Consider the following 25,848-nt stretch of genomic DNA (forward strand, 5'->3'; position numbering starts at 1 on the left):
TCTTTGAGATGTATTTTGTTTTCCTCCATAGTGCAACCAAGATATTAACATTTTGTTATTTCCTTGAGTTGCTCATTGTCTCTTTTTTGTTTCTGTATAACAGTGGTTCCTGAAGAGGAGCAGGAACCTTTTCAGTAGTTGCAGGGGTAGCAGTCTGGATGATTGATTGAACAGGGCTTGCAACATCAGTCAAAACAGCATTGCTATGCTGGTGCTGTAAATGACTGAAAGCAAGGGGAAACTACAGCTGTAATTTTCCCAAGGCAGCTTTACTATCTGATTAAATGGCGATGGTGTCCTCGTGGGTAAAATATTCTGGAGGTGAAATAGTCCCCCATTTGGATCTCTGGGCAGGGACTACTCTGGAGGATGTTGTTATCAGGAGAAACAAAACTGGCATTCTATGGATAAGAGTGAGGAATGCCCGATCCCTTAATCGGGCAGGAAGGTTAGAAAATTTAAAAAGGGAAATGGACAGATTAAAATTAGATATCTGGGAACTAGTGAAGTTTGATGGCAGGAGGAACAGGACTTCCGGTCAGCTGAATACAGGGTTATAAATACAAAATCAGATATGGGTAATGTAGGAGTGGGTTTAATAATGAATAAAAAAATACGAATACGGATAAGCCAAAGTAGATATGAAGCCCACACCTACCACAGTAGTACATGTTTATACGCCAACTAGCTCCACTGATGATGAAGAGATTGAAGAAATGTGTGATGTGATAAACGAAATTATTCAGATTGTTATGGGAGACAAAAAATTAATAGTCGTGGTGATTGGAATTTGATAGTAGAAAAAGGAAAAGAAAGAAAAGTAGTAGATGAATGTGGATTGGGGGAAGAAATGAAAGAGGAAGGGAACTGGTAGAATTTTGCATACAGCATAATTTAATCATTCCTAACACTTGGTTTAAGAATCATGAAAGAAGATTGTATAAGTCGAAGAGGCCTGGTGATACCAGAAGGTTTGAGATAGATTACACCAGGGGCAGGCAGGAATACTGCACGTGTGCGGTACACTAGCACGTGTGCAGTTAACAGGTGTTTTGCGTGCGCACAGGGGCAAGATGGCAACCCGCTTACCTCCCCTCCCCACCATACCTTCTGTCCACTCCTTCCTCTGTAATGCGTTTTGTTTTTCTAGCATGCTTTATTGAATGATGGAATAAGGTTAGCAGGAGTGCTTGAAATAAAGCATGGTTTGAAAGAGTACCTATTAACTATGATAAGTTTTATTTAATTATCACAGGTGGAGTTAACAATACGTTTAATATCTGGAACAAAATTTCTGCATACAGACAAATGCAAACAGTTATGTAAATTTTCATCACTTATGTTTGCTCTTAACCGAGGCTTATTAATTCAGCAAATGGTTTTCCTTCTCTCACTATATTAAGCGCAATTTTATAGCTTGCACGTACTGCTGGGTTATTATTGTTGTCATCCTGAAAAATTGAAAACAGTGCTCCATAAAATGTTAAATCAGTTAGATGAGAGACACGACGAGAGAAAGTCGCAGATCTCTCGTGACAGATGCATCTAATATCGTCAGGTCGCTCTTCTTAAGCTCAGTCAATTTCCCCATCCGATCAGAATCCGACAATAAATTGTATTCATCCTTGTGAAATTTATTATAATGGCCTTCAACACTTAACTTCCACTGACCAGCGTGAATACTGCCACATACTAAACATTTCGAACTTTCACATTTTTGCACAAAGAAAAATTCTCCAATTACTTTTTAAAAGATAGCAAATCTCCACGTCTCCGTGTCCTTGACTCACTCTGCATTTTCCGGTTCTTGAAATACAACGTTCACTACGTAGTGGTCGCTTTGCATCAACGTCCACGGCTTAGCCTTGTACTACACTGCCGCAACCTGCCGGCTGTCGCCACTGCCCCATTCGACGACTGCACGCGAGCAGCACACGTGCAGCGCTGTGCGCTCATGAGCTGCGTGCCACGTTTGCCCGCCCCTGGATTACACATTGAACCGCCAAAGAAACTGGTATAGGCATGTGTATTCAAATAGGGAGGTATATAAACAGGCACAACACAGCGCTGCAGTCGGCAACACCTATCTTAAGACAGCAAGTGTCTGGCACAGTTATTGGATCAGTTACTGCTGCTAACAATGACAGTTTATCAAGATTTAAGTGAGTTTGAGCGTGGTGTTATAATCAGGGCATGAGCTGTAGGATACAGCATCTTTGAGGTAGTGATGAAGTGGGGATTTTCGTAAGACTATTTCACGAGTGTACCGTGAATATCAGGAATCCAGTAAAAAATCGAATCTCTTGACATTGCTGTGGCTGGAAAAAGATCGTGCAAGAACAGGACCAGTGACTACTGAAGAGAATCATTCAGTGTGACAGATGTGCAACCCTTCTGCTGATTGCAGCAGATTTAAATGCTGGGGCAGCGTGTGAAATATTCAACAAAACATCATCAATATGGGCTTTTGGACATCAAGGCCCACTCATGTACCGTTGATGACTGCACGACACGAAGCTTTACGCCTCGCCTGGACCATCAACACTGACATTGGACAGTTGATGACTGGAAACTTGTTGCACAGTCAGAAAAATCTCATTTCCAATTGTCTCGAGCAGAGGGGCGTTTACTGGTATGGAGACAACTTAAAGAATCCGTGGACCCTGTATGTCAGCAGGGGACTGTTCAAGCTGGTGGAGGCTCTGTAATGGTGTGGAATGTGTGCAATTGGAGTGATATGAGACCTCTGGTACGCCTAGATAAGACTCTGAACAGGCAACATGTACGTAAACATCATGTCTGATCACCTGCATCCATTCATGTCCATTGAGTATTCTGATGGACTTGACAAATCCAGAAGGACATTGTGACACCCCACAGGCCCAGAATTGCTGCAGAGTGGCTCCAGGAGCACTCTTCTGAGGTTAAACATTTCTGCTGGCCACCAAACCACAGACATGAACATTATTGAGTATATTTGGGATGCCTTACAACATGCTGTTCAGAAGAAATCTCCATCCCCTCGTACTCCTATGGATTTATGGATAGCTCTGCAAGATTCATGTTATCAGTTCCCTCCAGCACTACTTCAGAAATCAGTTGAGTCCATGCCATTAGTGTTGGGCACTTCTGCATGCTCACATGGGCCATGCATGGTATTGGGCAGGTGTACTAGTTTCTTTGGCTCTTCATTGTATAATGATAAGACAGAGATTTAGGAGCCAGGTTTTAAATCGGAAGACATTTCCATGGACAGAATTAGACTCTGACCACAATTTATTCGCTATAAACTGTAGATTAGAACTGAAGAAACTGTAAAAAAAGTAGGAATTTAAGGAGATGGGACTTGGATAATTTGAAATAACCAGAGGTTGTAGAGAGTTTCACAGGTAGCATTAGGAGCAATGGACAGGAACAGGAGAAAGGAATACTTTAGAAGAAGAATGGGTAGTTTTGAGACATGAAATGTTGAAGGCAGCAGAGGATCAAGTAGATAAAAAGAAGATGGCTAGTAGAAATCCTTGGGTAACACAATAGATACTGAATTTAATTGATGAAAAGAGGAAGTATAAAAACGCAGTAGATGAAGCAGGTGAAAAGGAATACAAATATCTGAAAAATGCGATTGACAGGAAGTGCAAAATGGCTGACCAGGAATGGTTAGAGGACAAATGTAAGGATTTAGAAGCATATATACCTAGGGGTAACATAGTTGCCACTTACAGGAAAATTAAAGAGACCTTTGGAGAAAAGAGTACCACCTGTATGAATATCAAGGGCTCAAATGGAAAACCAGTCCTAAGCAAAGAAGAGAAAGCAGAAAGATGGAAGGAGTGTACAGAGGGTCTGCACATGGGCTGTGTACTAGAGGGTAGTATTATGAATTTGGAAGAGGACATAGATGAAGATGAAATGGGGTCCCATTGGGAGAGCCAGCCATTACAAAACTCTTCCATCTGGTGAGCAAGATGTATAAGACAGGCAAAATACTCTCACACTTCAAGAAGAGTATAATAATTCCAATTCCAAAGAAAGCAGTTACTGACAGGTGTGCAAATTACCGAACTATCAGTTTAATAAATCACAGTTGCAGAATACTAACACAAATTCTTTACAGACGAATGGAAAAACTGGTAGCAGCCAGTCTCGAGGTAGATCATTTTTGATTCCATAGAAACGTAACAACACACGAGGCAATACTAACCCTACGACTTATCTTAAAAGATAGGCTAAGGAAAGACAAAGCTACATTTCTAGCATTTGTAGACTTAAAGAAAGCTTTTGACACTGTCGACTGGAATACTCTTTTCAAATTCTGAATATGGCAGGGGTAAAATAGAGGGAGTGAAAGGCTATTTACAATTTGTATGGAAACTAAATGGCAGTTACAAGAGTTGAGAAGCACGAAAAGGGAGCAGTAGTTGAGGAGGGAGTGAGACAGTGTTGTAGACTTTACCCGATTTTATTAAATCTGTATACTGAGCAAGCAGTAAAGGAAACGAAAGGTAAATTTGGAGTAAAAATTAAAACCCAGGGAGAAGAAACAAAAACCTTATGGTTTACTGATGGCATAATTCTGTCAGAGACAGCAAAGGACTTGGAAGTGCAGTTGAACGGAATGGACTTCGTCTTGAAAGGAGGACATAAGATGAACATCAACAAAAGCAAAACAAGGATATCGGGATACAGTAGAATTAAATCAGGTGGTGCTGAGGAAATTAGATTAGAAATTGGACACTTACAGTAGTTTTGCTATTTGGGCAACACAATAACTGAGGATGTCGAAGTAGGGAGGATATAAAATGTAGATTGTTGATGGCAAGGGAAGTGTTTCTGAAGAAGAGAAATTTGTTAACATCAATTATGGGTTTTCTTTTCTGAAAGTATTAGTGTGGAGTGAAGCTGTGTATGGAAGTAAAACATGGACCATAAACAGTTTAGACAAAAAGAGAGAAGAAGATTTTGAAATGTTGTGCTACAGAAGAATGCTGAAGATTAGATGGGTAGATCACCAAACTAATGAGGAGGTATTGAATAGAATTGGGAAGAAGAGGAATTTTGTGGCACTACTTGGCCAGAAGAAGTGACCAGTTGATAGAACACATTCTGAGGCATCAAGGGATCACCAATTTTGGTATTGGAGGGGAGCATAGAGGGTAAAAATCGTAGATGGAGACCAAGAGGTGAATACAGTAAGCAGAATTCAGAAGGATGTAGGTTGCCGTAGTCACTCGGAGGTGAAGAGGCTTGCACAGGATATAGCAGCATGGAGAGGTGCATCATATCAGTCTTCAGAATGAAGATCACCACAACAACAACAACAACAACAACAACAACAACAACGACATATCAGTCTTACCTGTACCTCATTTCTTGTCGATAGATGGATGGGTGGATAAGTAGTGGTGGATGTATAGATATATAATTTACAACCTTCAGCAGGATTCGTATTTTAACCATTTAATATTTTTTCAACAAAGGCCATTAATTAAACAATTTTTTTTAGATCATGCTTTATAGGAGTGGCTGAATTTTGTGTTGTTGGCTGATATTTTGTATTTCGGTAGTTGTTTTCTTAACTGTGTAACTAAACTTTTGCCTTAATGTCACAAGTTGCCGACCCATCTATGATGATACTAAAATGCCAGTTTTTAATTTTGCATTCTAAACATGGAATTTTAATATTATGATTAGTTTTTAGTATTCTTTTCAATGTTGGTTGTCAGTGTTATTGTTTTTAGTCTAGTAAATACAGTAATGTTGTGTCCAATCTCAAATTATTTACTTTCAAGTTGACCATGTTTCTGATTTTAGTAGAGAATATTCCTTAAGCTTTGTATGTTTTTGTATCATTTGTATGCACTTACAATTCTGAAACATGTAAAATATGTTAGTTCTTGCCAGCAGTGTGTTTTGTGTGTGTTGTGTGTGTGTGTGTTGTGTGTGTGTGTGTTTTGTGTGTGTGTGTGTGTGTGTGTGTGTGTGTGTGTGTGTGTGTGTGTTTTCATATAGAGTAATGTTTTTCAATGACTTCTTATATCTTCTTGCATGTTGTCTGTTCATAGATTTTGATTTTTAAAATTTTATTGCTGATTTCTCTCATCTGTGTCCCAGTGCTGCTTCATTTTCCTGTATCGGGAGTTTGTTAGTGGATGCTCTTCTTCTTTGCCACTGGACGTTATTGTAATTTTTTTATTTATGCAATTTAAAGACAGTGTTTTAGTATTTATTGTCGCATGTACAATTTAAAATTGCCTGATTGAGTGCTAGCTGGGTGTAAACCCTTATTTTTTGTAATTATTATCATTTTATATTTTTTGTGTGTGTGTGTGTGTGTGTGTGTGTGTGTGTGTGTGTGTGTGTGTGTGTGTGTGTGTTGGAGGCATTATGTTATTCACACTACCATACTTATCATGTGTAGTTATTAAATTGGATGACGAAAAGACAGTTCACTGGTGCCTGGTTGGGAACAGTAGTAAATTTCTGACTTTAAAAAAAATTGATAACAAAAAGCAACATACATACTGAAGGCATACACTTAGTTCTTAATAAACAGCATTCTAATTGTTTAAATGTATTTTGAAGCTTATGTTTTTTTTTTTACCAGTCTGCAGTGATGCACTCACTCACAGCAAGAAAGGTCGCACAGTAATGACAGAGTCTGAACGTTATGAAGCTGTTCGTCATTGTCGCTATGTAGATGAAGTTGTTAGAGATGCACCTTGGGAACTTGATGATGACTTTCTTGCATTTCACAAGGTATGATAATTTTTTTTTAACTATTATGTTGTTCTTCTCACTGCGACCTAAGAAATGTTTGTTGGTATGAGAGTTTTTGGGGGGGAGGGGGGGTAGAGAAAGAGAGATTTATAAGTATAATAAAATGCAAAAACAAAAGTAAGATATTGTTATATGGATAGTACTTTGCCATTGCAGGTAATGCTTATCTGATTGCTGTATCTCATTTTTCATTTCTCAGTGCAACTTTTAATTCACAGCAGTATGAAATCTGCTGCCATAACTCACCTTCCATTAGGTTATTGTCTCATTCTTTTATTGCTCTTATAATACAGCGAAGATAGGTGTAATTTAATGAAATAAGGTATACAAATCATAGAAAGCAGATGTCAGGAACAAGAAATGTATGATGAAGGTCAACTTTTTATTAGCAGACATGTTATGTCTCCTACAATTTGTTAAATTGTGTGATATATTAGTATATATCCACTAAGTAATTGAGACTAGGTATTTTTTTCTCTCTATTTTAGGAAAATTCTTATGTTATATCCAAGATTAGTTGCTTAGCCAAAATGTAGATTCAAAGTCACTTCTGCTACGGCTATGTTAATGTCATTGCCTGTGCGATTGAAAAAATGACGATTAAAAATCTTTTTGTTGTTAGATTTTTTCCTCATGTATGATTTCTTCTTTTATTTGTGTAGTCAAGAGGAATATAGACAGATTATTTATAAAGTTGTTTTTCTGCTCATCAGCATGATGAAAACAAGCATTGTTTGCAATTAAATCCACCTTCAAGGTATTTTTGGCTTGATTACTCTATTTCATTTTTCATTCTTCATGGCAACTTTCAGTTCTCAGTGCAAAATCTGCTATCATCTTCGTCTTCTTCTTTCTCAGCTTCTTCATCCACATCAGACATCCAAGGTACACTGATGGATTAGCTGGTTCTAGACTTTTCCATCGTCACTGCACATTTTGTGGGAGGCATCTATTCACCTTCCATTAGTTCACCTTGTTCTTTTCTTAGTCTTGTAATGACATTTGTTGTGTCGTTAGTTGAGGTGGCCAATAAAAAACAGAGTTCTACACAAAGGTAACACATTAATAAGTTTATTTACAATATGTACACGTGGTAACTGAGATATAAATAACCTGGTAAACACGTAAGTTGTTCTGTAGTGCTGGATTGCCTACAATGAGGTAGTGTTCTTGATAGTAAAAAATAGTCTTGAACAGTGGTGCAATCTGATAAGACACTGACACGTAGCAGTTGTTTGGTAGTGTCATGCTGATCAGTGTATTATCCATGCTGCAGTCTTCTGTACTAAGGTTGATATAGTTTGAAGATTCACTGAGTCTGTAGAAGCAGCTCTGAATTACAACTACTTAGAACAATGCGACAGCCAATCAGTCGCATGCAATGTCATGTGAATTTACTGTCCTCTGGTGTGTTTGTGTGGTGCCGCCTTTGGAGACAGTGAGCTCCTCAGCGATGTGCTGATGGGGGGAGGGGGGGGGGGGGGGTGTTAGTTTTGAACAGCACACAGTGCACTGGGAAGATGCCATCTATACCATATTGTAAACCACCAAAAAACCTCTTCGGTCCACCACCTGGCTGCATCTCTTGGCCAGCTCCATTTCACTTCCATTATAGTCATTGTTTGCCTTCCATTCGAATCTGTTTCTGATCCACATAGATACAGGGAGTGGACTAAATATGTAAAAACAAAAAACCTGCTCATTAATGTCCTTAATTTGCTGTAAGAAAAGGCTCTTCAAAACGGCTTCCAGATGTCTTGGAATGGCTATAGATCCTGTATGATTTCAATGGAATCTTGTACCATTCTTCCTGCAAAATAGTTACATGGGATTGACTTGATCAACCAGAATGGTAAAATAATCCTTGACAGTAATGCACCCTTGCAGAATAACCATGGAGCACATGGAATAACATGATATGATTGCCTAAATCATCACAGAACCCTGTCATGTTTCTCTCTTGGGATGCAAACTGGCCAGAAGTTGGAAACAATGTGAAACAAGACCAGTGTGACTAAATGGCATTCTCCCATTGCTCCGTAGTCCAGGTTTTATGGTTTCGATGTTTTCTTGTTACTAGTGTTTGCATCACTGATTCCAGCTCACCCTACAATTCCCTGGATATGGAGCTCACTTCATGTTGTTTTGGCACTGGCAGTATTTGCAAGTGCGACTTTCAGTTCTGCAATGATTTTTGCGGCTCTCGTCCTCTTATTTATCCACCCAATTCTCTTCAATGATTGTCCATCACAATCACTCAACATTCACTTTCGTCTGCATTGTGACTTAGTGGATGACATTTTTCTGCTTTCCCTGTATGCGGTATAAAACTTAAATATGGTGCCTCTTAGACCTTCAAACACTTTAGCTCCCTGGGTTACAAAAGCACCCACCATATTAACACTAACAATTTGCTCATGTTCGACTTCACTTAGCTTTGATGTAATGCACTTAAGACTGTGCAAAACACTGATCTTGCAGTGTCCTCGTTGAGACTTTATAGAGTCTTGTACCATAGGAATCAAAGGAAAGGAGGTTGTTTGGTGACAGGTTTCCTCTTTCTACAACACAACTGCACACATTTATTAACAGGGTTCTTTATTTACTTAAACTGATAGCTGCTACTTAACTTTAACAGTATTCTTGTGTTGTGATACAAGCTCTTCATTATTAGTCCTCCTTAGCCTCACTGCTGGTGAAGTACAAGTCTCACTATGCGATGAATGACTGGTGCCAAACTGGAGTACAAGTTGGTGTGCCAGTGACTGCACTAGTGACTAAGATTGAGATAGTGACTGAGACAGTGAGCTAGTAACTTGAGACTGAGCCCACCAGTCAGTGGCAGCGACCTAAATACTTGTGTTTGAGAGGGCGTTGGCGGCGTGTCGGTTGCGAGCCTGTCTTTGGCCTCTCTCCTGATAGGTGCGGCTGATTCAGTGCTTACTATTGATCTTCTTGCTATATCTTTGCTGACCGGTATGCTGGCAACAGCTTACGTCAGCACAAACCCCCCCCCCCCCCCCCTGTACCATTGTCATAAAGGGAAGATGTGAATGACAACGGGGAGGGAGGCAGGATGCTGGATGTAGAGATGAGCTGGGAGTCGTGGCTGTGGAGGACGGCGTACTCCTGGCCATACCCTGACATCTGGCTTGCGAGACAACAGATAGATCCTCCAAAAAACTACTACCAGGGCACATGTCACGGCCTGAGGGTCTGTCCTGGGGTAATGAGGGTGACAGCGATGGTGGGTCCGCGTCCAGGTCCAGGTCCATTGGGTCGGCAAGAGAGGACGATGGGAGTGAGGGCGCATCATCTGTCCGCTCCTCCTGCAGTGCACTGGCAGCACCAGCAGGCAGCTGTGAAGGTCATTTAGTCCAGTGAGGCTGTGGATGTGGTGAAAGCAAAGCAGCAGAATCATGGGGCAAATGACGCGCTCGAATTTGGTTCTGGTGGCAGTGCTGTAAACCACCAGGACCTGCAATGCTTTCCTGGGTCATGCCCCTTTCCCGGCACCCACAGTTGCCTTAATCTCTGAAGAGAACAAGATAGTGCAGCACAAAGCAATACTTGTGAACCATTGGTGGCACTGGATGCTCTAGTGGGTGTAGCAAGTGGAGCAGCATCTGATTGCGGTGGCCATGCAGAAGTTCCGCTGGTGACAGTCTGTCTCACAGGTGGGAGAGATAAGAGGTGAGAAAGAGTTGCAGCACCTGTTCCAGGGTGGACTGGGGACAAATTGAGCACTTGTTAGGTGACAAATGCCATTTCTGAAACTTCCTGGCAGATTAAAACTGTGTGACGGACTGAGACTCGAACTCGGGACCTTTGCCTTTCGTGGGCAAGTGCTCTACCATCTGAGGTACCCAAGCACGAATCACGCCCCGTCCTCACAGCTTTACTTCCGCAGTACCTCGCCTCCTACTCTCCAAACTTCACAGAAGCTCTCCTGCGGAAGTAAAGCTGTGAGAGCAGGGCATGAGTCGTGCTTGGGTAGCTCAGATGGTAGAGCACTTGCCCGCAAAAGTCCCGAGTTCGAGTCTCGGTCCGGCACACAGTTTTCATGTGCCAGGAAGTTTCATATCGGCGCACACTCCACTGCAGAGTGAAAATCTCATTCTGAATGCCATTTTGTTCACAAAACAGTTCAAAATACGGTGAAGTGAACTGTCGTCTGTTGTCTGACATAAGAACTTCTGACAAACCTTTTGTGTAAAATATGGAGGACAAAGCTTGAATGGTGCTCCTTGATATGGTAGAAGTCATAGGCGCTGCAAAGGGGAACTTGCTACAAGAGTCTGCCACTATGAGCCAACGAGTGTTCCAAGATGGTCCTTCAACGTCTATGTGCACTCGTTGCCGTGGTGATAGTCTTAGGCCAAGCTGAGAATGTCTGTGGTGGAGTGGATTGGTTTTCTGTGCGTGCTTGACATTGTGACGTCATTTGTTTAATAGGGGTGTCTGTGCCCTGCCAAGTACAGTGCCATGGTGCTAACTGTTCAATCCAAACAAGACCCCAGTGTCCTTGATGGAGCAATTGCAACAGGGTTGTCCATTATCATTTTGAACTAGAATCATATCCTTTGAACAGAAAGATTATGCCGACGTACAAAATATAGCCGAACAACTGAGTTCTGGATACTGTTCAATGAATGAGGCCAAGGCGTGTGAATGTAATGCAACAACGTCTTCAGATCAGGGTCCACTTTCATGGCATGTGCAATTTTTCTGTAGTGCAAGGGTAAAGATTCTAGCAATTCAGAGTCTTGTGCATTGATTTGGCAACAAGATGCGGCAGGGGCATCAAAATCAGAGTCTCGGCCAAACGGAAGGCGAGATACAGCGTCTGCATTGCCATGCTTTGCCGTAGGTGTGTACACAATTTTGTACTGACACTGCGAAAGCAACAAACCCCATCATTGCAATTTTTGAGCAGTGTTTGTAGGAACCGGCTTTGACGGATGAAACGAGGACTGGAAAGGCTTGTGATCTGTCACTAAATAGAACTTGCGACCATATAAATAGTGATGGAATTTGGTTACTACATACACATTAGTGTGAGGGCCTTTTTCTATTTGAGAATAATTGCAATGTATTTGAGAAAACAACTTTGAGGCAAAAGCAATAGGTCGGTCTTGTGTACCAATTTTGTGCAAAAGCACGGTGCCGATTCCATAGGAAGGAGTGTCAACTTGCAAAACTACTTGCTTGGCAGGGTCAGAGTGCAGTAAACATCTGTCACCAAGCAAAGCATTTTTGAGTTTCTGAAATGAGTCTTGACAGTCTTTAGTCCACACAAGAGGTACATTTTTGTGATGCAAGCGATGCAATGGAGTCTCGATGTGAGTGGCATTCGGTATGTGAGCCAAATGTAGTATGTCATCTTGCATTACTGATGGCACTTCAGATACTTTGAGAAGAACAGGCAGGTCACGGATTGCAAGCAAATGAGATTGGAGGGGGTGCTCACCCTTGACTGTTTATCACGTGGCTTAACTACTATAGTTCAGTTTGGAAAAGTCACACTTTTTGTGACAACACTTGAGCCCTGCTTCAGACAGCACTCAAAAAAGAGTACGCAAATTGGCAATGTGGTCCTCTGGTGTACAACCTGAGACAACAATGTCATCAACGTAGTTTGAACAAAATGACACTTTTACAGTCAGCTGTTCCAAGTAATGTTGAAAAATGGCGAATGCGGAAGTGCTGCCGAAGGGCAAATGCAAATACTTGAACAGTTCTAAGTGTGTATTTACAACAACCTTTCTGTGATTCTTCATCCAATGGAATTTGCTAGTAGGCGTCATGCAAACCTATCGTGGAAAAGTAATGTCCTGCACCAAGTCTGTCCACGAGTTCCTCAGGGCAAGGTAATGGGTAAGTGTCAACTACTGTCTGTGGGTTGACTGTAGACGTGAAGTCAGCGCAAATGCGAATGCAACCAGAAGGCTTAGGCAACAAAACAAGAGGACTTGCCCATTGACTAACTTGAATGGGAGCAATTACACTGTTGTCTTACAATTCTTTAATTCACTGGCTACTTTTTCTCTTAAAGCAATTGGTGTGGGGTGGGCCCAGAAAAACGTAGGCCATGCATTGTCTTTCAATGTGACATGTGCTAAAAAGTTACTAGCTTTTTCCCATTCCTTCTGAAAATAGTTAAGCAAACTAACGACATTGTCTTGTGGTGCAAAAGCTGATACTGAAAATACATTGTCTTGGATGCTAAGTCAAAACAAATCAAAGCCCTCTAAACTGAATATGTTTTCACGGTATCTTGATTTCAACACAGTAAAATTCACTGTCCTAGTATGAGATTTGTAAGTGGCAGCAAACTACACTGTCAGAGCTCTGGAATTTCGTGTCAGCTGTAAGCAGTGAGGTGCTTGCTAGATTTAAAAAGGTGTGGTGATCCTAACTTTTCATATGTGGCATGATTAAGCAAAGTTACTGAGGAACTTGTCTAACTGAAAGTTCACATGATGGCCAGAAAAAAATGGTGGTATGCTGGTAGAAGGCACGTGTTGGGCTGTTTGATTGCTTTCTTGTGCAGCTGATGCAGCTTGTGCAGCCAGCAGTTGTTGTACCATCTTCAGTAGAGTACCAATTTGTTGGTTCTGAAACTGAAAGTTTGTGTTAGATCCATCACATTAGCTGTCTGCAGCTGTGACAAGGGGACAGGGGGTGGAGGGGGCGGGGAATTCATAGTTTACACATGTACATTATAGCAAAAAACAAGCAGAGCCCCTGAAAAGAGAAATGTGCTTAGTTCTATAGAGTATGTGCAAGATCACAACAATAATTCAGCAAATAGAAATGAGCACCCTGAAAGCTAAAACACAACAGAAGCAAGCAAAATCTTCGGCCAAGTTGACTATCTTCAGTCTGCACTATGTTATCCTCAATGTCACTCCCGTGTCCTTGTTGACACAGTAGAGAAGAGGAGGTTTTTTGGTGGCCAGTCCCCTCTTTCTACAATACAACTGCACACATGTATTAACAAGATTATATATGTACTTAAACTTTTACAGCTCCTTGTGTTGTGTTACAATCTCTTTAATATTAGTCCTCATTAGCCTCACTGCTAGTGAAGTAAAAGTCCCGCTATGCCATGAATGATAGATGCCAAATTGGAGTGCGAGTTGGTGGTGTGACAGTGACTGAGCAGCTGTGCTAATGACTGAGACTGAGCTAGTGACTGAGGCAGTGAGCTAGCAACTGAGAGGGAGATGGAGCCCTCCAGTCAGTGGCAGCGATCTAAATACTTGCGGCGATGAGGGTGTTGGCAGCATGTTGGGTGCGAGTCTGTCTTTGGCCACTCTCCTGATAGGTGTGCTTGATCCATCACCTACTATAGATTTTCTTGCTACATCTTTGCCGAGCGGTGTGCTAGCAACAGTTTATGCCAGCACAGTTCTCACTGCAACTGACACTTGCAATGTTAAGAGAACATTGCACAGGTACCGCTCATGGTCAAATAAAACAGTCAACCATGCTTGGCAAACAACTGTATTCATGCTCAGGCAAGCATGTCTTGCAGTGTTTCCATGTTTTGGACCAAATCCTGACGTTACTTGACATCATTTCAGTATGAAGCTGCAACTCTCATCTGTATCTTTGAAATACGACACCATAAAATGTCAACTCTTCTGTGCTTTTCATTTATAAATATGAAGTTATGATGAACATAAATATGAAGTTGTCCTACCAGCAGCAACAGAAGAATCAACTAACATTGTGGTTTCCTCCCCCCCCCCCCCCCCCAAAAAAAAAAAAAAAAAGAAAAAAGAGCTGTTTCACATGTTTAAAGAGCATTATTTTCCTTTCTCTATGCCTTGAAGCACTTCCCTTTTATGCCCCTTTTCATTATGTAGAACAGGGTAATAAGAACCAGCCAATAAGATGGTGCAAAATTATCATCTTCGTTTTGAGTCAAAAACAGTCTGTGACCAGGAATGTTATCATGGTGGGAAAGCCAGTCCTTTGACTTCTCCTTTGCTGGCTAGTTTTTCAGGTAAGGCCTCATGGTGGATTCCGGAAACAGCGATCGTGTGAGACCCAACTCGCTTTATTTGTTCATGAGACCCAGAAATTATTAGATACGGGCTCCCAGGTAGATGCTGTTTTCCTAGACTTCCGGAAGGCGTTCGATACAGTTTCACACTGTCGCCTGATAAACAAAGTATGAGCCTACGGAATATCAGACCAGCTGTGTGGCTGGATTGAAGAGTGTCTAGCAAACAGAACACAGCATGTTGTTATCAATGGAGAGACGTCTATAGATGTTAAAGTAACCTCTGGCGTGCCACAGGGGAGTGTTATGGGACCATTGCTTTTCACAATATATATAAATGACCTAGTAGATAGTGTCGGAAGTTGCATGCGGCGTTTTGCGGATGATGCTGTAGTATACAGAGAAGTTGAGCATTAGAAAATTGCAGCGAAATGCAGGAAGATCTGCAGCAGATAGGCACTTGGTGTAGGGAGTGGCAACTGACCCTTAACATAGACAAATGTAATCTATTGTGAATACATAGAAAGAAGGATCCTTTATTGTATGATTATATGATAGCGGAACAAACACTGGTAGCAGTTACTTCTGTTAAATATGTGGGAGTATGCGTGCGGAACGATTTGAAATGGAATGATCATATAAAATTAATAGTTGATATGGCGGGTACCAGGTTGAGATTCATTGGGAGAGTCCTTAGAAAATGTGGTCCATCAACAGAGGAGGTGGCTTACAAAACACTCGTTCGACCTATACTTGAGTATTGCTCATCAGTGTGCGATCCGTACCAGATTGGGTTGACGGAGGAGGTAGAGAAGATCCAAAGAAGAGCGGCGCATTTCGTCACAGGGTTATTTGGTAAGCGTGATAGCGTTACGTAAAAGTTTAGCAAACTCAAGTGGCAGACTCTGCAAGAGAGGCGCTCTGCATCGCGGTGTAGCTTGCTCGCCAGATTTCGAGAGGGTGCGTTTCTGGATGAGGTATCGAGTATACTGCTTCCCCCTACTTATACCTCCCGTGGAGATCACGAATGTAAAATTAGAGAGATTCGAGCGCGCATGGAGGCTTTCAGTCAGTCGTTTTTCCCACGAACCATACGCGACTGAAACAGAAAAGGGAGGTAATGACAGTGGCACGTAAAGTGCCCTCTGCCACACACCGTTGGGTGGCTTGCGGAGTATGAATGTAGATCTAGATGTACATGTGATCAATTTATGACTTTGAGATATTAATGTTGGTTCAAATTCTGAAGGTGGCAGGGGTAAAATACAGTGATCGAAAGGCTATTTACAATTTGTACAGAAAGCAGATGGCAGTTATAAAGGTCGAGGGAATCAGTGGTTGGGCAGGGAGTGAGACAGGGTTGTAGCCTCTCCCTGATATTATTCAATCTGTATATTGAGCAAGCAGTAAAGGAAACAAAAGACAAGTTTGGAGTAGGTATTAAAGTCCATGGAGAAGAAATAAAAACTTTGAGGTTCACCGATGACATTGTAATTCTGTCAGAGACAGCAAAGGACTTGGAAGAGCAGTTGAATGGAATGGACAGTGTCTTGAAAGGAGGATATAAGATGAACATCAACAAAAGCAAAATGGGGATAATGGAATGTAGTCAAATTAAGTCTGGTGATGCTGAGGGAATTAGATTAGGAAATGAGACACTTAAAGTAGTAAAGGAGTTTTGCTCTTTGGGGAGCAAAATAACTGATGATGGTCGAAGTAGAGAGGATATAAAATGTAGACTGGCAATGGCAAGGAAAGTGTTTCTGAAGAAGAGAAATTTGTTAACATCGAGTTTTGATTTAAGTTTCAGGAAGCCGTTTCTGAAAGTATTTGCATGGAGTGTAGCCATGTATGGAAGTGAAACATGGACGATAACTAGTTTGGACAAGAAGAGAGTAGAAGCTTTCGAAATGTGGTGCTACAGAAGAATGCTGAAGATAAGGTGGATAGATCACGTAACTAATGAGGAGGTATTGAATAGAATTGGGGAGAAGAGGAGTTTGTGGCAAAACTTGACTAGAAGAAGGGATCAGTTAGTAGGACATGTTCTGAGGCATCAAGGGATCACCAATTTAGTACAGGAGGGCAGCGTGGAGGGTAAAACTCGTAGAGGGAGACCAAGAGATGAATGCACTAAGCAGATTCAGAAGGATGTAGGTTGCAGTAGGTACTGGGAGATGAAGCACCTTGCACAGGATAGAGTAGCATGGAGAGCTGCATCAAACCAGTCTCAGGACTGAAGACCACTACAGCAACAACAACAACAACAATGTTGGTTAAGTTCACGAAGAATTGTCAGCCTGACATTTTTAGTAGTATTTCTTTATTTTTTACACATTTACTTTTTTGTCTTCTTCTATTTTTCCAGTTTTCCCCATCTCCTTGTGTGTTTCACTCCTAGTCCTTAGTTGCACTGTTTTTTATCTTCTCATTTTTCTTTCTCTTAACTTGTCTTTATTTGTTACTCTGTCTTTCCATCATTGGACTGAAGCTGGGAAAGTATATACCAACGAAAAATCTTTAATTGGTTAATTTCGAAAAAGGCATTCTCAAGCCTGCATTCACCACATGCAGCTGTATAGCATATGTTCCCATTATATACTATGGGAACCATTAACCGAGTGCACTGTGTAATAAAGAACATAAAAAATCTGACAGTACACTTGTGAGCACCCAAATGCAAACTCTACTAATCAATAATTTTGATAACATTTGTCAGGATTGAAAGTTTATGAATGTTATTTTCAATTGTAAGATAAAAGTCAATATTTTCGGTGCACAGTAGTGGTGGTGTTTTGCAGCTTGTGTGTAGTTCGTTATAAAGGAAAAAGCATTGTGGCAGGTCTACATCACAATACCACTTGTAGAAAAATGAAATGAATTTAACAGCTGTTGAGTATTAGCAGATACGCAAATAATTCTGCATTTCATTTCCCTGTTATAAAAAAATCTGTGGAGTGTTTTCCTTTTTAGGGTTTTGTATTTGTCAGAAAACCCTAACCATTATAGGATCACTTTGTTCTCCATCTAGCTCTCTGTCCAACTCATAGGGCCCCTTTTTCGTAGGAAGTGGTAGATGTATCAAGATGGTATAAAAACTGAAGCTTCCAAGTTGATGCAATCAAAAGTTGCATAATTGTGAACTGGCTTATCAAACCCTGTAGGGTACTTCCCATTGACATAGAATCATTAAGTTCAGCACGCAGTAAGGTTTCATAGTACAAGAAAAGCAAAAAATTCAAAATCCCTTGGCAGTGTAAATAAAAAGCTTTTAAGTCAGTGCAAATGACGTCACATACGATGATATTTGCAAACTCACTGATTAAAATCTGTAGGTGAATTGTCTACATACATATCATGCCTGGTGGTCTAGTGGTAAACAGTGTACTTGGAAACCGAGAGGTCATTGGATTGGATCTTGATCAGACTATGAATATTTCGTTGTTTCAACCTAGTTTTCACCTCTTATTGATGTGATGACCTGAAACAACATGTGGTTCAGAATCCACATTCAACTGTAGGTGAGTTAGGGACACACAAGTTTCTGAAGTGACATCCAATAGAAATACTTGCACCAGGCCATTGAGCCATGCAAAATTATTATTATTATTATTATTATTATTATTATTATTATTATTATTATTATCATCTATATGCATAATTACGTTTGTAAGAAACCCTCAGAGTGCAAGTCCATTTATACTCGTCTGGCCTATTTTCCATATCATGGTTTTCTGAAGATTTGCAACATAGTTTCAGTAACTTTTCTTGGTAATGGGAAGTCATTATCAAGTGTACTGGAAAGTGAATTTAGAATGTTTTCTCTATTAGATATTAAAGGATACCTAAAGAAGATGGAAAAATAAATTTGTTGTTTATAATTGTACTACACTTGCTTAAAACTTTCAAAATAATTCATAAACCGTTGCTGATCTTTGTGTGTTTATTGTACATGTTAAGTACAAAGTCAATTAACCTGAACACATCACTTGCCACTAACTTATGTTACTCATATGTGTATGTTGGTTAATAATTCTGTGTGTTTAGTCATGATACTATACTTAACTTTGAACTATGCTAGTTTTGTCTGTAAAGTTAGCACAACTAACAGCAAAAGAGCAAGTTCTTGTAAAATGTTTAAAGAAGATTTAATTTTCATTACTTGCTTGTTGTGCAGATTGATTTTGTGGCACATGATGAGATGCCTTATATGACAGAAGATGGCACCGATGTATATGCACGACTAAAAGAAAAAGGGATGTTTGCAGCCACGGAACGAACAGAAGGAGTTTCCACATCAGATATAGTGGCAAGAATAGTGCGAGACTATGACATTTATGTACGAAGAAATCTTGCAAGAGGATATTCTGCAAAGGAGTTAAATGTTTCTTTCCTGAATGTAAGTTTTTCCAGCTGTTACTTCATGGTGATGTAATACAAATAATATTATTTGGCAAACCAGATTAGTAATATGGCCATGATGGCAGCACAATTGTGTTGGTGCCCGAAAAGAAGGGAGGGGAGGCAGTGACAGCATACACTCTAGTACTTTTACCAGTGGAGTTCTGAGGCACAATACACGTCTTTAAGCACCACTGAATGAAGTACCCATTTAGAACAAGACCAGTAACATAACATACAATATTTCTCAGAGAAGCTGCCCATAGTGCTTTGCACGTAGTGTCCCTAAAACTACCTTCCCCAATGTTGTCGCTATGTTCCACAGTGCTGCCTGTTGATTTGTTGTCTGCTGTTTCAGCCTCGGGTGATAATCCCGGCTCTTTGTTCAAGTTCATGCCAATTGATTTTATTATATATTATTCAGTTTCCTCGTCTGTCACATTGTCTCTACTCCATTAGATATCACACACTCTTTTGGTGTGACACGTGGCCTTTCGAGTCTTACAATGTCACAACACTAAAATCTAATATGGCAGTTGCAAAACCAAATTGATTCTATGGGCTAGTGATGAGCCTTTTGGGTTATACTCTGTTCACCATAAGAATAATTTTCAGGTAAACATTACAATATGTATTTTCCTGCATTTGCTGGAACCCCATAGGATTTCGTTTCACGTGGAGCAGAAGCCAGTCTGTCTCGAGCACAGTCAAGTACGGAAATGGGGATATGTTTAATGCTGTGCATTATGCATACATCGACTCTGCGATAATATGGGTCAACAGCTTTACCGGTGCAGTTTACTTTGAAAGCACTGGCCAGCACCTGGTCCAACTAAGAGATGTGAACAGTTGTAGCAAAGATGTAAATGTAATTTAATTCTTGACCAGAAGGAAATAATGGTAAAACACAGGCATACACATCTTAGGTGATCCAAAGGAAAACATGCTCTCGATCTTAGCTAACATAGTACTGTAATTAAAAATAAGAGTGATGAAAATTCCTGATTTTAACAAGGGTAATTTTTCTCCATGAGCTATATGCAGCATAAAAGCGCACTGCTGGGACTTCACCGTGTAGCTAAATATTGAAGCCACTGAAGGTATTATAGTCAGTCATCGGGTAATATCTGAACTTCTTCCTTATTGGACTCCGAGCAAAGCAGTATATTTCAGTATTGCCACACTGATAATGAGGCGATTGACAACACGATCCCAAGCCACCAAAAAGTCCACATTTCCTCTTCCTCCTTTTTTACGATGTGCTGTTCTGCGTTTTGCCATCGTTCAGCAGTGATGTGTCAACAAGCTTCGTGCATTAGTTCGAGCAAGTTTGGCAGTTTAAATGTCTTGTTATTTCTCACGACAAATCCCTTAACTTAGCTCCAGATCAATTCTATTGGGTTCAGATAGCAGTGGTATGGTGACAACTGTAAAAATACAGCATTTGTACCGTGTGCTCGACATTGTGAAAATTATTTTCTATGTTTCTACAATACTTATCACTCTGGCTCATGTGAGGCCACATCTATCCAATAAAACACTGGTCATATTCAAACAAAAAGTTTTTGATTTTACATTTTTCTCCAAAAAATCTAATTGTGTAATGTTTTTTTACTTCAAAATTTGTAACAATCTTTTATAATATATCGATAATTAAGAATTTGTGTTTGCAATGAAAACCAGAATTCTGCATGTTATATGTAATTAGAAACTAGATGATGTGCATTTTTCTTGAAAAAATGTTTGTTAAGAATGAGTTAATTACCGTATATTGATAAATTTCATATTTAGGTGTCGTACGTATTGAAACGCAAAAAAAAAAAAAAAAAAAAAAAAAAAAAAAAAAAAAATTGATTACACTGAGTTTTGAACTACCACCCACCAGCCCACTTAATTATCAAGAAACGAGACTATCAATTATGCCATGATTACAGTCGCAATCACATCTCTAATATTTATTAAATCGTGTTTCTCTACAAATGTCAGAGCTCATTTTTCTCTGTAACGTTGTGGAAAAACATTAAGAACAACTTGTTTCTAGCCATTAGTGGTGCTCTGCACACGTTTCACTACGAAACACGAAGCAGTGTCATCCATTTGTGCGGTACTTATGAACAATGAGACAGTCACAGCGCAAGTGGCGCTTAAAATAAAAATTACATAGCTAAAGTATGATTAAGACAAACATTGATGGCTGTTAGTACATCAGAAGGTCTTAGTTTCATTTACAGTGACATAGTAGTAAAATCTCTAATACGCAAGTTGGACCTACTTCCAAGAGCAGAACAACACCGGTGTACAAGAGCTATGGCTGCTGACAATCTTTGTGTTTGTTTACATCAGATTTATTCTTATGATGAATGGCGTATAGTAAAAGCTGAGGACATGTGTTCGATCACTATTGCCAGCTACAGATTTTTTCTGGTGGAAAGGTCTGGAAAAAGGTCTACTCAGCCTTGTGAGACCAACTGCAAAGCTACTTGAATGTAAAATCAGCAAAATTGATGCACAAATCATGAAGTAGTGTTACATTGACAGGTTCTCTCCAGAAAAGGTGAACATATGGTGCTTATTTAAGAGCAGTAAAAGCATCAACCATTATTTTTTCAGGTTCACATGAGACACTTGATTTATTATTACTACAGACATTATTCTTTGCAAGACTCTGGACTAGTTCTATGAAATTTGGATCTATGCCAGGAGTGGCCAAGATTTTGGCTTGTGGGCCATGCCCGAGCCCAAGCGCCAAAGCACTGAGCCTCTCTTCACATTCCCCAACTACCACACCACACTATCTGAGTGTGAGGAGGGAGAAGACGGCAAAACAATGAAAACAACACATTTAAACGACAGTACATTCATACTGTGTATGACTTGGTCTTGTATTTAACATTTCTCAACAACACGAATCACAAACAAAACAAGTTTTCAGTATTAGTTAATTATTTTTGGTGTGCCGAAGATGTAATATAATTTATATCTGGTACAATCTATTGGCATACTGACAGACACAGACAATTTTACAGAGTTTTGCACTCAAGTTGCCTCATAATCGTGAAGTACTGTAGCGCTTTTGAAACATCCTTATCAGACTTGAAAAATCTACCTGAGAAAAGCAATGTAGTCGTCCTGGAGAGTTTCAACGTAAAACAGTTTGTAATTAAAACTGGAATTACCTTTCAGATCATTCGTTAAATCTGCACATGCACTGGTGCACTTTCAACTGAAACGGCAAACTGTCTTGAAAATAGATGTAAGATTGACAGTGTCCTCAAAACCTTTATGGAACTATTATTTTAATTCTTGCAAGGTCACAATGAATGCTTCAACCTTCGTGCTTTCTTTAATGCCAGTGAGTTCAGGGAACTGGATAGTCCGTGTGAGAAAGTGTCCCTTCCACAATGTGATTTCCTTTTTAAACGGATCCTCATCAAATCGAAAAGAAATTACTGAGAGATGTCTCACTGTGGTTAGAGTGCAGTCAAGTCCACTTAAAATGCTAAGTCAACAATCCATCCCTTTTTCCTTGAAAAATTCAACAATAGCGAAATTTAAATTGAAAAATCATTCCAGGTGTGCCCCTTGACTTAACCAATGTAGTTTGCAGTAATAAATTAAGTCTCCATACTCTTTGTTCATATCCATTGAAATTTGTTGCAACTGAAAATGGATTAATGGGTGCAACTTCAGAAATTTTGCTATTTGTACCACCAATATCTTAAAGTGCTCCATATCTGCAATGTTAGCACAAAGTGCTTCTTGATCTACAGAACAATGAACTCCATCTGTCTATCATTGTGATTTTTTGCTCTTCCACTCTCATCTAAAAGTTTAAATTCTTTATGTATGGTACTATAATGTTGTTTTGTACCAAATAAGCAGTTCCTGTCACTTAATGCGAATTGAGAATTCTGAGCCCTCTCTTCTGTAATTTCCATTCATTTTAAGGGATTGTGCCAATAGATCACTAGACTGCCCCTGGACCTATGAACATATTACATACCACGAACAAATAGCGAAGAGTAAATGTCGCTGACACCACAATTCTGCCAAACTCGGAGAGTTGTACTGACCACAACATGCTGCACTACAATGCTAAACGAAATGTCATGCTGTTCTGGGTACTTCCGAGAACAATAGAGCAAACCCAAATGACAGGAAGGGCCGTGGTCTTCTCGCGGTCTGTACATTGTGCGCGTGTGCAGTTTGGCATGCTGTGGCGGCCCCTGATCATGATGGTATGACATTAGTAGTTAGGGAACCATTTTGCTGCAAAAATTTTTCCATGAAATGAAGAGGGGAAGGTTGGTGCTCCTTAGTTAATTTATAAGTTCAGCTTTGTTTCTCTCTACATTTCTAACTTTTTCCTGCCCGTGTCTGCATGATAATTCGATGTTCTCATGTTATAGCCATAGAGGAGAAATGGCTACAAAATGAAACTCTACATTCTCAACAATGAAATGTTGCCTTGCACTGTTGTTTAATAATACTCGTCAAGTAATGTGATTTTTCACTATTTATTTACTGTGCAATGAAATGTTGCTTTGCACTGTTGTTTAATTATACTCGTCAAATAATGTGATTTTTCACTATTTGCTTACTGTGCACTGTTTATTAAAAATAAAAAAAATAACTCCTATATTTAGGCTCTTTCCAAAACAAGATTCCAGTGACGGACAGTCTTATCTCAAGAGTTCCTTTGCTACCCTGAACGTATAGTTTTTATGCAACGAAAGCAGTGATGGTTTTGCAGAGATGGTTTTCTCTACATCGTTAATAATATTGCAGAAATTTCCATTTAGTAATACACGTATTTACTTCATCAATTTTGTGCATTTTACTTGTTCTTCTTTCGGGCAGGTACTTGAATCCTGCCTTATGGACTGATGACCTAAGCAAATTGGTCCCATAACATGTTACTAAAAATTTACTTGAGTCCTGCTCCATTCAGCATTGTGTCCCTCCTTCCATTGACTTCACTTTTGCATGTCAACATTTGCTTGCACCCTCTCCTGCCTCTGTTGTTGGCATCACGTCTTTCTTGTCCTTACTATCCATAAAATTAAGGTTGTTAACAGCAAGTTGTTGTGGATTCGCATGAAGATGTTTTCCACAGATGCCTGTCATGTTTATTCGAATGCTTGTAATGTTTATTTTTCTTTTTCGCATTGCGAGGTAATAAAGCACAATGCTTTGAATTGAAACGTGGCTGTACTTAGTTACATGACAAATTAAATCGTGCTATGGCTGGGTTAGCACATCACCTTGTCAAGTAACAACAACAACAAAACGCTAATAAGATAACAGTATGTGTGATGTTCTGCTATATACGCTTTATAGTGTTTCTCTGCCAACATTTTTCCTATAAATTGCAGATTCAATGACAAGTTTTTCTATAAAGGCAGCTAACTTGGAATAAATTAATTTTGGATTTATTTTATTGCTGTAATATAAAATGCAGTCAATATTATTTTTGCTGATTTGTGAGTATATTTTCTTTAGTCAATATTACATTCTACTCAGAGAATCTAATCAACATGTACACATTTCCTTTTCTTCAAACCATTATCAAGGAAACTAAGAAGTTGTTGTTGAGAAACAAATAGCAATAGTTGCATGGTGTCTTGAAGTTTGTCTTCTTAATTTCATTCAATTTTGGAAATGAATGAACACTATATGTCGTTGCTGGGGAATGGTCAGTGACTTGAAATTTTATTGGAAATATGTACTTGGCCCATTACTGTAAAAGATGCAACACACCTGGTTGTAATGGTATTAAATTGATGAGAAGATGTGCTTCCAATTCTGGCTAGCATATTGGTTTAAATATAACTTTCCAGATGATTATGTAGGGAGTTGACACAGTTTACAAATATTGGATGAAAGTTATACTCAATGTGTCATTTTATAGTTGGCAAGGAATTGGCTATATTTTCATCTGTTTCAGTGGGTTATGTACTAAAGAAATGGCTTTTTGTAAGTAGAAAGTTTATTGCACATTTTCAGTACTTGGTATAGCTTTAAAAATTATGGAATGGAATCGTAATAGGAAGTAGTAATACTCTATCCTTTAAGTATCATTAAATATGTTTTGTGGTAAATACAGTTGGCAATCAGCTCAGGAGTTTTTGAGGCTGTACAAGTTTTAGTTCTTTAGGAAAACACCACCTTGTCTGCTCCCAGGACTAAATGTCCAAGTAAAATTATATTTTGCATTCAGATAGCTCAATTTCATGAACAGTTCTGGATACTCCCATATCCAATAAAATACTTACACCTTTTTGGGGACAGAATATAGGGAAGAATACATAAAGTGTATACTATGTACAGGTTTGAGGTTGATCCTCACTTTTTCCCCTCAATGTACTGGACCATCTTAATACCTCTCATTTGAACAAGATAATACTACTAATTGATAATTTTTAGTCCAACACACAGATTTTCCTAAGATCCTTAGAACTGGAGCCTACCCATACAGTTTTGAGTAGAGCTCAACAAGAACAGCCTATACATAAAACAATAAACACATATTTATCCCTTTACAAAACCTCTACCAGCAAAATAGTCCAGAAAAAAGAACGAAAATGTTTTAATTAAAGGTGCAAACTATGGTAGTATTAGAAGATACTGGTCATGACAGAGGAATTGCTTCC

General features: G+C 39.6%; 1 protein-coding gene across 14 annotated transcripts in view; it reads left to right on the plus strand.

The window, feature by feature from the left end:
* The window catches only part of LOC126335362 (choline-phosphate cytidylyltransferase A-like), a 135,076-nt gene that overhangs the window by 58,952 nt on the left and 50,276 nt on the right, over positions 1–25,848 (plus strand). For all 14 annotated transcript variants that reach the window (XM_049998562.1, XM_049998565.1, XM_049998566.1 and 11 more), the window contains 2 exons: positions 6,608–6,759; positions 18,972–19,193. In XM_049998562.1, the coding sequence (XP_049854519.1) occupies positions 6,608–6,759; positions 18,972–19,193 (374 nt within the window). The remainder of the gene's footprint in view (positions 1–6,607; positions 6,760–18,971; positions 19,194–25,848) is intronic.

This window comes from Schistocerca gregaria, chromosome 2 (assembly GCF_023897955.1).
Source record: "Schistocerca gregaria isolate iqSchGreg1 chromosome 2, iqSchGreg1.2, whole genome shotgun sequence".
NCBI lineage: Eukaryota > Metazoa > Arthropoda > Insecta > Orthoptera > Acrididae > Schistocerca > Schistocerca gregaria.